The sequence below is a fragment of the Dichomitus squalens genome (assembly GCF_000275845.1).
Source record: "Dichomitus squalens LYAD-421 SS1 unplaced genomic scaffold DICSQscaffold_31, whole genome shotgun sequence".
NCBI lineage: Eukaryota > Fungi > Basidiomycota > Agaricomycetes > Polyporales > Polyporaceae > Dichomitus > Dichomitus squalens.
Window position 1 is genome coordinate 234,537 of NW_006766913.1, and position 13,997 is coordinate 248,533.

Sequence of the window (13,997 nt, forward strand, 5' to 3'; positions counted from 1 at the left end):
TCCGTCACCATGATGACCTGGCTCTGCTCCGAGCTTCCTCGCGGCAATGTGTCTGTCGACTCCCAATCTTCTCATATTGATACGGCTCCAGTCTCCCATACCAAGGCTGTACGTCTCATCAACTATGCGTCGCGCCTTAGGGTGAAAGCCGGCGCCACGGCCCACTGCCCAAGGCTCGTTCTTGGCACCCTGTTCAAGCCAATGAACGCTATCATGTCTGCGTCGTCCGAGCACACCTCTTTACAGGGTCAGCGTCGTTTCGTTATCAAGACTCTGTTCAATCCTTCGAATGTTACAAACTTCGCTGAACCTGCTTCCACTCCAGAACCTCTCAATCATCCTTCTCGCTTCTATCTGTCACCTCGACCTGGACGTCGGCAAGCCGACGATGCATCATTCAGTAAACATAGTCGGCGTACGGAATACCCTTTGTAGAGGTATTTACTCTTCTGTTGGGTGCATGGCTAGGCGTACCCCAACGGGCTGTGTCATTGCCAAGGTATTTCTGCAAGGCCCGGGTTTTCCGGAACATGTTCTAAGTCGATCTGTCCCGCCGTTCGAAGTTCAAGTTCTTGTGAGACCGCATTACTGATGGATGCGGCCGCATGATGGTGATGAGGACGTTAGGAACAGGAGCGGTTTGAAGATGCTCTCAATTGCATTCCTCCCTACACTCTTCGGTGACCTTCTCTGCGAGACCTGCTACGGCCTACGAACTCTTGCACCCTAGTATGCCTCCCTCTGCCGAGTTGCCGATGCTAGACGACACTTTTGGTGCAATGCTCGTGGGGACTTTTGTAGGACTCATGTGAGCACGGCTTTGGATCGCCTACGAACTATGCTCATGTCGTTTTTCCGGTTGCGCAGATTATACGGAATGGTGATACTACAATCTTTCCGATATTTGAGGATGTATCCTGAAGACGGTCCTTGGCAGAAGGGCTGGGTCAGTGTTCCAAAGCAGCTTCGTACACACTAACATCTACTGATCCTGGACATTGACTACAGGTCCTTGCTATTTTGTGAGTGGCATGTGACATTTTGCAGCTGGATTCGATATTGACGAGGACTAGCCTTCTTGAGACGTTTCACATGGTCCTTTGCACGCACATCTGGTGAGTCTCAATCGCACTTCTTGATGCCAAAATCCTCATGAGGATCCTAGCTACCACTATGTCATCACGAGTTACCGAACCCCTGGTATCTTACTGACATTCAATTGGTGTGTGCTACGATCTCCTATTACCTCAGCAAACCCTTTTACAGAAAGGCCGACTATAGGTCGTTCAGTGTGAGAATTAATCTTCCTGCAGAGTCGTTGTAGGCTAATGTTGTACGTTGTAGTTGCTACCAATCCTCACGGTACGCCTTGCGGAAACCGCGTACGCCCGGGCCATTGATCACATGCTCACGGAACATTGTAGGGTGCTATTGTCGCTATATGTCAGAGGTTGGTTCTATTCGTGTTGTGCTGTTGATAGAATCGTTCACAATGGAAGCTGTCAGCTTCTTTGCATGGCGAATTTTCCTCCGTACGTCCGCCTTATGAAACATGCACCTACTTCCCTTACTGATGAAGTTAAATTCAGTTCAAACGAGATATAGGCCTCTTCCCATGATTATCGTAAGCCCACTTCCAAGTGAATGAAGAGAGGAATGAACCGATGCAATAATGACGGCACTAGGGTGTCCTGCTTCTAGGCGAGCTAGGTATTCTATTTGCCTTATCCGCATTGTGAACAGGTCTTGATCAGAACTCACAATCGTATCCTGCACTATATACAGGATTTTTCACAGGTGAGCGAAGGCTCCTCTCTTGTCAGCCATGATGGTATCTCAACGTTGCGCTGTCATCGTAGCCGCGACCGTCGATATGTGCGTCTCGACATGCATCGTACGTATACAAAGCTCAATACTATGCTGAACGTACAGACTTGGGCAGCCATTGTCGCAGTTGGAGAGGTTCATCGTACGTACCCTCCGGAATCGATCTCCTCGCGGAGTATCGCAGAGATAGGGCCGACCATCTTGCGCCTCCAGTGGTTGATCTCGGTAGCAACTGGGATAGTTATCATCTCCGACCTCCTCATGACAACGATGCTCGTGATGATCCTGCGTAACAGTCGAACTGGAATAAAAAGGTGAGTCTGCCGACTCGGACTAACTTGGTGAATTGATAGTAATCATGTAGTTACACCGACTCGGTATCTTCCTAGAATGGACCTCGTCATAGATGTTTTGACGCTGTATGCCATCAACACAGGTGTGTGCTTCTCGATATCCGAAGGGGATGACCACTCATGCCTGCATAGGACTCCTAACAAGGTAGACGATATTGATTTTCCTCTGTTGAAGCGCTGGGGGTTCTCGATGCTGATAGCATGCACTCTCAGCATTGTCAGCTTCTGCCCTTTTATCTTCGTTAGTCTGTCACGTTTCGATGCCGTCAGGGTGACGATTGACTATATCTCAAGTCTCTGATATTCCGACAAAACCTCATCTTCGGGGCATTTGGAATCGTCGCCTCCAAACGTACGTGGCTCATGCGCCTGTTCGTAGTATTGATACACGATTCTGACATCGCCGCCTTCCTAGTCTATGCCAATGCAGTTCTCGCCTCGTTTGTACTTCCATCATTGCATTCCATGAACCATACCGCTGACATCGCTTGATCACGGCTCTCAGCTTGAACGCACGAAAATCTCTGCGATACACATCGGCTATGCTCGAGGATGGCCTGACGATACCGCTGACTCCGCGGGGTGTGGCCATTCCCAGGACCAACACTAGCACTTCCTCGACATTTTTGGTTGACTCGCCATATATAGTAGTGGCCCGTAGGCTCATGGTCGATTTTTGTCCTGTAATGCGTGTAATGCGGCCTCAAATTCGCAATGAAAATGAAACCGTCAGGCTGGCCTGTCGAGGTATCGCATCTAGGAACCGTCGTGCAGTGCTGATCTCCGCCTACTAGTACGCATACCCCAGTATCGTATATTACAGTCTCTCGAGACTTCCCCATAAGTATTTATACAGTTCCATCCATTCCTTGTGCATGTCCGTGATCGTCCTGTCCCATACACCTACTTGGCCGTCCCGAACCTGATATTCGGCTGCTCCTCCAACCGCACGCTGCTCGGCGCCTTGACGTCCCACTCCGCCTCCAGCTGGACCTTCTTCCCCGCCTTCACGCCGCACAGCCACTCATACAAGCCGTCCCTCTCGCCGCCCGCCCCGCTCTCAACCTTCGTCCACCTGACCGTGGCGCCCTTCGTCTCCCCTGAGAGCTTGACGGCAACGTCTTCGCCGTCCTTGGCCTGCGCGAGGCCCTCGGGCTTCCGGAGTGTGACCGCGATATTCGCCTCGTCGCTCCCGATCGGGACCGCGTCGCGCACGACGAGGTCCGCGATGTCGAACGGGTGGCCGTTCGAGATCGTTGTGACGACGGTGCGCGTCAGAGTCTTGGAGGGCTCGGCGAATGAGCGGCGCGGCTCGTACACGGTCCGCGCCTTGGTGTTATATGCGACCTTCAGCGAGGTGTCGATGCCGAGGACGCAGACGAAGCTCTCGCTCACGCCGATGAGCTGTGACAGAAAGACAGTCCGTCAGCGGACGAGTTGATGTGCCATCAGAGGAGAGAAGAAGAGAGACTTACGCCGAGCAACGTCTTCGTGACGAAGCTATCGTCCATGAACACACTGACAGGCCCCGCAAGCAGCTCGAACTCGCTCGTGTTCTTGATCCGGCCCTCGATGAACGCCGCGTTCGTCTTCCGCGGCACGCACACGTACTTCAGCACCGCAGAGAAATCCAGCACGGCGATCGACACCTTGTGCGCGATCCCGTCGCTCGCCAGCGACACCTTGCCCTCCACGCGATACGCGAGCGACAGCGGGCTCCGGTCGAGCACTGCGCCTTGGCCTACCTCGTCCTCTTCCGAACCCGGTGTGCCACCGACATGCTCAAACTCCTCTTCGGGGTCGGCGTTGGCGGGGGCCGCGGACGCTGGACGCACGCTGAACGGCCCTGGTGCGGTATTTGCCTGACTGGGAGGGACGACGATGACAGGTTGAGGGTTTGCAGGCGCGCTGCCCCACAAGCCACCTTGTGCGGGTGACGACACCCTGCCGAACAAACCCGTGGATACAGCTTGAGCGGGTTGTTGGCCGAGAAAACTCCCAGGCTGAGGTTGAGCAGGCTTTTGCGCTAAGAAACTCGTCAAACTCGTGCCCTGGGATTGAGGCTGAACGGCGGCTTGGCCGAAGGCTCCGAATCCTGTTTGCACTGGCTGCGGCAGTTGCTGCTGCCCCTGACCGAAAAGCGACGCTTGACCAAACGCTGACTGCTGCTGTTGTTGGGGCTGTCCGAACAAACCTCCGCCTCCACCAACGGGCTGTCCGAAAGGTCCACGAGCGACATTGGTGTTGATGTTGTTACCCGAGCTTCCAAGGAGACGCCCCCCTGCGAACGTAAACCGGAGCGGGTCAACTCTGGGGACGGAGAGGCTGCGCAGCGCATGCGAGTTCGCGGTACTGAGGGTCAGTGAGGTATTGCTCCAATCCTCGCCAGTGGTCTGAATGATGTTGGCGCAATAGTGAAGGGTGACGTCCGAAGACGGCTTGCCGTCCGAGGTGCTGGCGTGGAGGTCGTAGTAGGGCTGCCAGGTGACCCCTGTGACGACTGTAGGCCGTGAGCATGGGTTTAGTCGATGTGAGACAGAGCTTCTAGGAAGTTATCGCTTACGATAGGTCAGTTGTACTTCGACCTTGCGTTCGTGCTTCGCGAGCACGGTAGCCGTAACGACGCCTGCGGTCTCGCCCTTGTGGATGTTGTTGAGCTGCCAAATCTCCTGATCAAGCGCTTCAATCTGATCGTCCAAGTCAACGATCGCCTTCATAGCGCTGCGCTTCCGCGAGACCCATGTCTCCATGAAAACGTCAAGGCCCGTCTCCTTGTCGCTGACGAGCGAGCGCGCGCCGTCATCGAGCAATTCGGACTCCCTCTGGCGCACGGTGCGTTCGCCCTCCAGGAGTTTGCGCTTCGCAGTGAGTTTCTTGATCTCGATGGCATTCTTACTGCTTTTGTGGCTCGGGGCGTTGGCAAGCGTGGTGTTGCACGAGATGTCAACGACACGTGCGTCGGTTCCTAGGCCATGGATCCTAGGCGATTCCCTATCAACATGGCTGGAGATGTTCGAGATCTTCACCACGTTGCTGCCAGCCTGTTGCAGCGCAAGGTGAGCCTCAATATGAACGGCAGCGAATATCGACAGGACTTGCCTTCAAGTCGATGGTGAAGGTGCGCTTCAGCTCCGCCGTCGACGACTGGAAGATGGTCACGGACTTGACTGGGTGCTCTGACGCATCGAGAGAGATTGTTGAAGAAGTCATGGTGGTTGGTGAGAGAAGGAGACAAGGGCTGCAATAGCTGAAGGCGACCCTTAAATACGCCACATTACGGTTGAGTCAAAATAGAAGCCTCGCGGGACCGTCGCTCGTTGCCGGATGCTGCTGCGATACTAAAGCCCAATGTTTACAGGATGCGGTGTTCATGTGCTGCAGGATTCTGCTGGAAACAAAGACACAACATACAAGCGATTGAACCTGCCGCCGATTTCCCATCACGTTTACGGATTCGACCGGTATGGCCTTCAGCAAGAGGACAGAACGGTCATTGTCCCCACAGCACGCCTGCTGTCGAAGGAACAATGAAGCAGTCTCGCGAAGTGCAATTACCAATGAACCCCGATGCATACTGCACGACGAAATCGTGCAACGACTACAATGTATTTAAAACAGTGTATTCACCAAGCTAGGAAAGCTTTTAGGTCACAAATTTCCCTCACACACGAATAGAGAAAAAGCTGTGTAGAGGCCCACAGAACCGCACAAGCTGTCGCTCAAGACCGATAGTCGCTGCGGATATGCTCTCAGCGCGGCAATCGGAAGCTCGTAGTCGCTATGTAGGAATCGAGAGTTCAGTGGTATTTGCTGCTATGGCGTGAGAGATGAGAGTACTTGAGCGCAGGCCGATGTCGCCTGGTCACCACGGTCATACAAACCCATTATATTTGCCTCGATTCGCTCATTGGAGAGAGTCTGGGCGGAGCGAAGATGACCAGAGGGTACGATACTTCGGTAGAGCGGTTGCCACCTTCCTCTGTCAAGAAACGCAACCTCAGCAGCTTCGGACGATCAGCTCTTATAATTGCCAAGAAACCCAGATGTACACTGACGAATCGTACAAGTCCACGCCAAGATATTATGCGTTCTCCTCCAGCTCTTCCAACCGTGTGATCTGCCTGCAGCCAGTAAGTATCAGCCTCCAACTGAACCTGAAGATGGAAAGTGGACACACACCTATCTCTGACCGCCTCCTGCCACCTCTGCAATTTCGCAATCTCGTTCACCTGGAACCCGAAGATCCGCGGGCGGTACCGGTCCGCCTTCAACGCCACACTCGCCGTGCTCATCCCCTCCCCAACGCCCTCCGTCTCCTGCTCGTCCCTCACCCTCCTGCTCCGCCTGCTGCCTTCGACGTCGCCCCGTCCCGCGAGCGCGAGCTCGACCGGGCCGCTCTTTGGTGGGATGAGGTTCGGGTAGACGAGGAAGAGGAGGTGCGGGAACGACGTGCCGAAGTACGCGCCGTCGATGGACCCGTGCCGGGACGACTTGGGCGAGTAGATGTCCTCGCAGCGGCCGCAGTACAGCTTGACGGACTTTTCGTAGGGCACGTCGGTGAGGCCGACAGGAAGGAGGGGCTGCGATTGGCAGAGGACGCGCGGGCAGCGGCCGAAGTCGGCGCGCTTGTATTTTTCAAGCTGCGTGGACGTGAGCGCGTGGATATGAACATGGACGGAAACGGAAGGGGAGAGGACAAAGGTGAGAAGGGGAGGCGCGCAGCGGTGGCGAATTCGTACCATTTTTGCGAGGCCCCGCGCTGTCACTATCCATCGCGCGTGGATGAGGCCGTACAAGAGGCGGGCTTGCAGGTCGAGGTTGCCACGGAGGTCGTCCTGGATCTCCTCGTCTACTAGGGTAGGGGTTGGTACTCCAAGAACGATCGGAGCAGACTGAGAGCATACCAAGATTGTCCGTGATCATGTCCAACGCCTGCGCGTAGTGCTGTACCTCCGTGTTGAGGCCCGTGAGATTGAAGCGGTCAAGGATGTAGTCCTCCTCGACTTCACAGAAGTATTCATTGCCCTTCGACGACAGGAACCAGGAGATCCACTGCAAGACACATCAGACCGAAGTCATTGCGCGAGTTGGAGACATATTCACCGAGCTAGGAGAGCTTGAGTACGCGTCCGGCATAGACTGGTGTCTCAGACACTCACTTCGAATAGTCGGAGCCAGATCCGGTCGAGACTTCCTCCACTGCATAGATCTGGCTGTCAGAGAGCGCACTGAATGATATTCTCTAGCGTACTGACTCGTGTCGAAGGTGCTGAGAGACGAGGACAAGGACAAGGGCAGATCCGTGGCTGGAGGTCGTGAGCGAAGGGAAGCAAGCAAGGATGGCTTCAGACTCGAAGCGAATGGAACAGACTCGGATAAGCAAGGAGTTAAGGTTCCATTTATTCTACCCTTGTTAGGGAACAATGTTACCGGATGTCAGACCATTTACCAACATACTTATCGTCTACTTTACAGGTCAATAGTCCACTACAAATGAGCGTCTACTTCCTTTCAGTAAAGCCACGATCGACCGTTGCCCTCCACATCCATCCCGCTTCTGCCTCTCCCTGGGTCTCTTTGTCGTCCACGGGTCTCTTTTTCGTAATCAGGCTTGAGATGATCAGCAGTCCAAGCTGAATATAAAAACTCTTGCACATGCTGGGTGACGCGGTAGTCCAAATGCCCACCGACCTCCGCCCGACCTCCACATTTGAGCTGGACTCGCCGCTGGAGCCCTCGCACAGACCGAAAGGCATCACTCGACTGACCGTGGATGTAACCTCTTCCTATAGCTCTCAAGTCAAAGCACAAACCCACCCCGCGCCGAGATGGAGGACACCGGAGTTCATGGTGTACTACGTGACGTTCCTGTGCGTGGTGCCGCTAATGGTTTGGATACCCTATACACTAAGCTCGCGTGAGTGCCCGTGTTTAACCATTGGGACCTACACACTGAACCCTCTGAGCGTAGCGTCGCATCCTAATTACCCATACTACGAGCGCTCATTATCCCCTGGCTGGTTATTCGGTAGACGAGTGGTGAGTACCTGTACTCCTGGTTAGAGTCAAACATGTGCTCGGCTGGGTCAGAGGTTGAGCCTGAACCTGCACACCTCTGCTACCTAGTCTGGCTGCAGACACTCCTGGTAGAACGGCCAACTATGGACTTCAGTTGTCGGATGTTAATGTATTACTTCAGGACAACAGCGACAACCAATACAGATCTTTTCGGAATGGCCTCCTCCCTCTCACTTTGCTCGCGAGCGTACACTTCGGTCTAAAACTACTCTACGCCGTCCTCACGCGCAAGGCGTCCTCCCTATCGGGCTCGAATAATCTCTACCGCATACCCTTCCTAGTCGTGTTCTGTACTGCGATGCTCTTCGGCCTGCACGGCGCGAGCGCACTCAAAGTCTTTGCCATCCTCTCCGCCAACTACGGCATCGCGAAGACGTGTAAGGGCTCGAAAGCGGGGCCCATCCTGACGTGGATCTTCAACGCGCTCGTTCTCTACGCGAATGAGAGGAACAGCGGGCATAGATTCGAGCAGCTACATCCCATCTTCGCGTCTTTGGTGCGTCCGTCAGGTGCATGCCGCAACCTCGCTGACCTGACTAGCTTGCATGCGGTTCATGTAGGACGCATGGCAGGGAATCTACCCGCGGTGGTACATCAGCTTCAACATCACTATGCTGCGCCTCGTATCGTTCAGCATGGACTATTATTGGGCGTGTAGGGGCGTTGGCCTGCCTGAGGTGAGCTCCTGCTCAAGTCGACACGCAGCACGAGGAACCTGACGGTGACGTGCAGACTTCCTTGTCAGATAAACATAGGCCAAGAGTCAACCACAGCCTAGACACCTACTCGTTTCTCAACTATATTGCGTACGTGCTGTACCCACCCTTATATATAGCCGGACCTATCATGACATTCAATGACTTCATGTGGCAGGCGAGTCTACGTTATATGAGACATATTATCGTCCTAACGTTGCACTTGTAGCTGAAAGCACCACTTACTATCACCTGGCGGACTGTGCTCGGCTACCTGGGTCGTTTCGTGGTGTGCATTATGACGCTGGAGATGATCCTGCACTTGATGTACGTCGTCGCGATCAAGGACCGTAGAGCTTGGGTCGGCTACTCAGCCGCGGAGCTCTGCATGGTCGGCTTTTGGAACCTCATCATCGTCTGGCTCAAGGTACCTCCTGGCTTGTCTCTTTCCCCCTCTCGCCCCAGCTAACGGGACCGTCGCAGCTCCTCGTTCCCTGGCGCTTCTTCCGCCTTTGGGCACTCGCAGACGGCATCGACCCGCCAGAGAACATGTTGCGGTGCATGGCGAACAACTACTCGCCGCTCGGGTTCTGGCGCGCGTGGCACCGGTCGTACAACCTCTGGATCGTGCGCTACATCTACGTCCCGCTCGGGGGCGCGCGCAACCGCGTCGCCGCGAGTGTGCTCATCTTCACGTTCGTCGCGCTGTGGCATGATTTGTCGTTCAAGCTGCTTGCGTGGGGATGGCTCGTGAGCTTGTTTATTCTGCCGGAGGTGGGGGCGAGGTATTTGTTGCCAGCTTCGAAGGTGCGTTTCTGGCGTGCTCTGTGGGAGTACTCTTTTGCTGATCAAGTGTGTGCAGTTTGGCGACAGGGCGTGGTACAGACACGTCGGGGCTGTCGGCGGTGTGCTCAACGTGCTGATGATGATGACCGCGAACCTGGTTGGCTTCGTCATCGGCACCGACGGGATGAAGTACATGATGGAGCAAATCGTGGGGAGCTGGCAAGGCATCCGGTTCCTGTTGTTCGCTTGTGCATGTCTATTCGTTGGCATCCAGATAATGTTCGAGTACCGGTAAGTCACAGGCGTGTTGCTCTGGTCCACGTGGTGTGCGGCTGACTTCGTAAAACATATTTGTAGGGAGGAGGAGGAGCGACAGGGTATTGTTCGTCGTTGCTAACAATTGCGGCTCCAATGGACTTCGATAGTGGTAATGTAATTTATTTACTGCCGATTATACTGTTCGACATGCTTTCCATGGTATATCATCGGTCTTTTTGGCCACGGCGAATCATCTCCGCCTTCGATAGGATTCTTAGTCTTGGACCTTTGAACCTGATCCGTCCTCAGGCCTCAGTAGTTATGGGAATGCGGCGGCCATGCGTCGATACAGCAGAGGTGTGAGGACGCACTTGAGGTGGAAGGAAGTGATGATGCTCTGATTGAGGCGGTTCGCTATCCCTGTTGCTTTGGAACGGTCCTGTGATGGCTCTTAGTGTACAGGGAGCATAAAGTCGGAAGTGATTGTTGTACTCGTACATACTCCTGGTACCGGTTGGCGAGTTCGCGCGGAGCGCCCGGACGAGAGCTTGCTCGTGAACGACACACCCGCGCGCCAGCCTTCCTACAGCTTTCTGCCTGACCACCACCGTATCTACCTCCATTCCTTTACTTCTCATCTCCCCCCTTTCATCCGCCAGCTACGCACACTTATCTCGATGCCCTCCGACTACCGATACGAGCGAATCCCGACAAGCGATGAGAAGCGTAGGGTCCCCCGACAGGAACCTACGAGCGATGTCAGGGAGCTGCACCGCCGTCTCGAGCAGGACCCCCGCTTCAATCCGCCGACGCCCTCGCCCTGGAAACGGTTCGCGCTGGTCCTGTTCCTCGTCTTCCTACTCTATGTTGGCCTCAAGCTCCGCGTGAACGCCATCAAGAACCTCGAGCCCGAGCCAAGCGTCGTCCATGCGACCAGGTAAGTACGTCTGAGCATCCCCTACACTTCTCTGTAATGGGGGAGACGAGAGCGGTCGGGGCTGAACATGTAGGGGGGCGTTGTAATGGGATGCGTTGTACAGGTACTCGAAGGACTACAAGTACCGGCCTGCGGCGAGCCCCATCATCACGGAGAGGCTGAAAGATGGTCGGACGCGGGTGCGGGGCGCTGCTCCTACCGCTAGGCGGTGAAGGTGCGTTTACACTTCATGCTGTCAGTTGTGCGAAGTCAGGCTCACCTACTATGGTGTACTACAGGCTTGCGGAGACTTGGATTGATCGTCTTGACGGAGCATTTACACTTACCCCTTCTCCGCCTTCTCCCTCTGTTAGCTGTTCCTGATCCCTCACGTTCTTTGTTGACAATCGTATATGAATCTCATCCTGCTTGCTTCTATTTGGATTCGTTTGCGCGGCTGACATGTGGAGCGGTGCGAGGTGAGTTTCAGCTCGTCGGAAAGTTGGGCTGGTATCGGACACTTGGCTGTACCTGCAACCACCGAGCACTCAGCACTCAGTACTCAGTACCCAGCGCCGAGCTTGCGTCAATGCATGCGGTAGCGACATCCATCGGTGTTGGTATATTATCCGCAGCTCTCGTGTGTCAATGCGCCGTGGGCCCACAGCTTATACAATCCGCTCATCGAGGACGGTCTTCAGACCATGCAATCAAGTGAAGAGCCTGCTGGATGCCAGCTCTATGCCGGAGGATGTCCTGGCATCCTACAGTATGACATCCACTCGTGTGTCCCGTACTGGGACTACGCAACCACACATCAGGACACGGGGTGTCGGCATTGCCGGGCACACTGGACTCACGCCAGAAGGGATTTCTCTCCGTATCCGATAGAATTTGCAAAAACGAGTGAGCTAACGGTACAACTAGTTGTTCTGTGCAGCGAGAGCGAATGATCAAAGAAAATCACAGCTATAGCTAGGGATCCACCGCCAATGACACCGCAAAGTCCACAACACAGCTTACGCGACGCCCTTCTGGGCCTCACCAGCGTGCTTCTGGTCGGTGGCGATGTTGGTGGTAAGCTTCTTCCTGCAAAGCAGGAAGCATCAGCTCCGCATCCCGACACTACCACACGACGACAGCAGAACACGTACTGCTCATCAGCCAGGGAGCTCTCAAGGTCAGACGTGTCCGAGCCCGCAGCCTGGGCCTTCGCGATCTTGATGTTCAGCGCCTGGACCTCGCCCGTGAGCTTGAGCACCTTATTCGCGATCTTGCCGTTCTGGAGCGCGTCCGCATCCGCGCCGGACGCCGCGTCGATCGCGGGGTTAAACTGGTCGGTCTCGGCCGACTCGGCCGCCTCGCGCATCGTGTTGATGTTCTCTACGATGGAGTCGTCGACCGTGGCGAGGTCAACGCCGGCAAAGGGGTCGACAAAGACAGCGTTTGCGTGCTCTTGGGCGCTGCCGGCGGTGCCATCGGAGATCTGGAAGGCGGCGTAGCTGTGGGCGGATATCAGTCACCCTCGCCTTCCCTCAAGCTGTGTGTAAGTGCAATACTCACTCCTGAACGGGGAAGCTGATCGACGAGCCGTCGGTGCCAGTGGCAGCGTCAACAGGAGCGGAGGGGGTGGCGACGGCAGCAGACGAGGTGGCCTTCGATGCCTTAGCCGACTTGGTATTGGCGGCCTTGGTCTTAGTCGCCGAGGCCGCAGACGTTGTGGAGGCTGCAGCTGAAGCCGAATCGGACGCAGATGCGGCGGCAGACGAATCCGATGAGGACGCAGCGGAGCCGCCGGTGACACCCTTGGAGGGCTGGCCGGACGCCTTCTGGTCGAGCGAAATGTTGTTGTTAAGCTTAGTCTGCTCCTCGGAGATCTTGCTCTGGATAGAGGACGTGTCATCGCCTGACGCCTGGGCCTGTGCGAGCTGCAGGAGCCACCGACTTATTCAGCATACTTCCCTTAAACAACATCGACACGAACACGCGCACCTGAATGTTCAGCGCCTGGATCTCTCCAGTAAGCTTGAGGACCTTGTTCTTGATCTTGCCATTCTGGAGGGCGGTAGCCTCATCGCCAGATGCGGCGTCGATCTGAGGATTGAACTGGTCCGTCTCCGCGGACTCGGCGGCCTCGCGCATGGTTTGGACGGCCTTGAGCGTGGCGTCGTCAACGGTGGCCAGATCGACACCATCGAAGGGGTCGACAAAGACAGCATTAGCCTCGGCCTGCGCATTACCAGCGGTGCCGTCGGAGATCTGGAAGTCAGCGTAACTGCGGAAGCCATGCTGTAAGTTACGTTCTGGAGCAAGGACGTGCGGGTGTGTACGTACTCCTGTTCTTGGAACGCGCGGCGGGTGAGGCGGAGCGGGGCGGCGGCGGCGAAGCCAGCCAAGGCGACGACGATGAACTTGGAGGCAAAGTAGACCATCTTGGGGAAGTCAACAACGAGGAGTGTTCAACACTGAGCTGATCAAAAGTGAACGAGTTTGATAGTGCTGAACGGCCGATGACACAGAACTAGCTGTGGAGTCGCTGCAGGAAGAACAACAGAGACAGACTAGCTGCGAGTGCAAGAAGGAAGGAAGAGGCCTTCGAGACCGGACCACGAGGAAAGGAAAGTGGAGGAGAGAAAGTGTGAGGGTGCAACATGACTCCCTCGGGGTTCTTATATCAGTTCCGTCGAGCTCGCCTTTCTTGCGTGGTGGCGCCAGCGCACCGTATGCTGATCAGTGTACCGACGGCTGCTCGACCCGGGTTTCCACAACAGGGTAAGCTCGCGGACAAATCGCCCGGGAACGTTCCAACGTTCTGTTGTCGGCAGTCGCTTGCAACGCCATCCGCGGAAGAACAAGGTGGCATCATCAAGACCTGCCTGCTTCGGCAATGGGATCGTTCCGGATCCCATTAGCGCTCATGCAATTACCTCGCGGCCCGTCCCCATGGACGACAACCGGGTTGCCGTGGAAGATCTTGGCTTGGCACACGGCCATGCGTGGGGACAACCGGCGCAACGCTCAGCTATCGGAGCCGCTAAGAGGGAAAGAAGATCACGCCTGCAAACGCTCATCATCCTCGTGGGG

General features: G+C 55.4%; 6 protein-coding genes across 6 annotated transcripts; 3 read left to right on the forward strand and 3 right to left on the reverse strand.

The window, feature by feature from the left end:
• Window positions 1-9: 9 nt before the first annotated feature.
• DICSQDRAFT_128452 (uncharacterized protein) lies at window positions 10-2,974 on the forward strand (the record flags this gene model as incomplete). Its single annotated transcript, XM_007368051.1, has 16 exons — window positions 10-400; window positions 436-499; window positions 731-808; window positions 868-946; window positions 1,009-1,022; window positions 1,074-1,115; window positions 1,166-1,222; window positions 1,345-1,362; window positions 1,425-1,450; window positions 1,482-1,532; window positions 1,786-1,797; window positions 1,860-1,894; window positions 1,933-2,141; window positions 2,217-2,263; window positions 2,475-2,532; window positions 2,686-2,974. 16 exons carry the CDS (start codon window positions 10-12, stop codon window positions 2,972-2,974), a joined length of 1,470 nt encoding a protein of 489 aa, XP_007368113.1.
• Window positions 2,951-5,399, reverse strand: DICSQDRAFT_89657 (uncharacterized protein). Its single transcript, XM_007368052.1, has 4 exons — window positions 5,280-5,399; window positions 4,744-5,221; window positions 3,656-4,680; window positions 2,951-3,584 (listed from the first exon to the last, which is right to left on the reverse strand). The coding sequence occupies exons 1-4, from the start codon at window positions 5,388-5,390 to the stop codon at window positions 3,084-3,086; spliced, it is 2,115 nt and encodes a 704-aa protein (XP_007368114.1). The 5' UTR covers window positions 5,391-5,399; the 3' UTR covers window positions 2,951-3,083.
• An 862-nt stretch (window positions 5,400-6,261) lies between these two features.
• Window positions 6,262-7,316, reverse strand: DICSQDRAFT_172319 (uncharacterized protein; the record flags this gene model as incomplete). The annotated part of the gene is made up of 5 exons (XM_007368053.1): window positions 6,262-6,301; window positions 6,360-6,820; window positions 6,920-7,029; window positions 7,085-7,232; window positions 7,284-7,316. 5 exons carry the CDS (start codon window positions 7,314-7,316, stop codon window positions 6,262-6,264), a joined length of 792 nt encoding a protein of 263 aa, XP_007368115.1.
• A 445-nt stretch (window positions 7,317-7,761) lies between these two features.
• DICSQDRAFT_138752 (MBOAT-domain-containing protein) lies at window positions 7,762-10,211 on the forward strand. Its single transcript, XM_007368054.1, has 9 exons — window positions 7,762-8,097; window positions 8,152-8,219; window positions 8,380-8,754; window positions 8,819-8,935; window positions 8,991-9,131; window positions 9,183-9,380; window positions 9,437-9,760; window positions 9,816-10,030; window positions 10,097-10,211. The coding sequence occupies exons 1-9, from the start codon at window positions 7,860-7,862 to the stop codon at window positions 10,134-10,136; spliced, it is 1,716 nt and encodes a 571-aa protein (XP_007368116.1). The 5' UTR covers window positions 7,762-7,859; the 3' UTR covers window positions 10,137-10,211.
• A 463-nt stretch (window positions 10,212-10,674) lies between these two features.
• DICSQDRAFT_65500 (uncharacterized protein) lies at window positions 10,675-11,146 on the forward strand (the record flags this gene model as incomplete). Its single annotated transcript, XM_007368055.1, has 3 exons — window positions 10,675-10,755; window positions 10,786-10,934; window positions 11,038-11,146. 3 exons carry the CDS (start codon window positions 10,675-10,677, stop codon window positions 11,144-11,146), a joined length of 339 nt encoding a protein of 112 aa, XP_007368117.1.
• Window positions 11,147-11,789: 643 nt separating this feature from the next.
• On the reverse strand, window positions 11,790-13,545 carry DICSQDRAFT_138753 (uncharacterized protein). The gene is made up of 5 exons (XM_007368056.1): window positions 13,248-13,545; window positions 12,906-13,188; window positions 12,477-12,841; window positions 12,068-12,415; window positions 11,790-12,002 (listed from the first exon to the last, which is right to left on the reverse strand). Exons 1-5 carry the CDS (start codon window positions 13,343-13,345, stop codon window positions 11,933-11,935), a joined length of 1,164 nt encoding a protein of 387 aa, XP_007368118.1. The 5' UTR covers window positions 13,346-13,545; the 3' UTR covers window positions 11,790-11,932.
• Window positions 13,546-13,997: the final 452 nt, after the last annotated feature.

What these genes read in the sequence shown, in the direction of transcription:
- DICSQDRAFT_89657 (XM_007368052.1), bottom strand. Translation starts at nt 5,390, where the DNA reads ATGACTTCTTCAACAATCTCTCTCGATGCGTCAGAGCACCCAGTCAAG. An exon ending in CCTTCACCATCGACTTGAAG is followed by an intron (nt 5,222 to 5,279) that starts GCAAGTCCTGTC and finishes GCGCTGCAACAG; the next exon opens with GCTGGCAGCAACGTGGTGAA. An exon ending in CGAAGTACAACTGACCTATC is followed by an intron (nt 4,681 to 4,743) that starts GTAAGCGATAAC and finishes CACGGCCTACAG; the next exon opens with TCGTCACAGGGGTCACCTGG.
- DICSQDRAFT_138752 (XM_007368054.1), top strand. Translation starts at nt 7,860, where the DNA reads ATGCCCACCGACCTCCGCCCGACCTCCACATTTGAGCTGGACTCGCCG. An exon ending in ACCCTATACACTAAGCTCGC is followed by an intron (nt 8,098 to 8,151) that starts GTGAGTGCCCGT and finishes CTCTGAGCGTAG; the next exon opens with CGTCGCATCCTAATTACCCA. An exon ending in TCAATGACTTCATGTGGCAG is followed by an intron (nt 9,132 to 9,182) that starts GCGAGTCTACGT and finishes TTGCACTTGTAG; the next exon opens with CTGAAAGCACCACTTACTAT.
- DICSQDRAFT_138753 (XM_007368056.1), bottom strand. Translation starts at nt 13,345, where the DNA reads ATGGTCTACTTTGCCTCCAAGTTCATCGTCGTCGCCTTGGCTGGCTTC. An exon ending in CGCGCGTTCCAAGAACAGGA is followed by an intron (nt 13,189 to 13,247) that starts GTACGTACACAC and finishes TGGCTTCCGCAG; the next exon opens with TTACGCTGACTTCCAGATCT. An exon ending in TCCAGGCGCTGAACATTCAG is followed by an intron (nt 12,842 to 12,905) that starts GTGCGCGTGTTC and finishes TGGCTCCTGCAG; the next exon opens with CTCGCACAGGCCCAGGCGTC.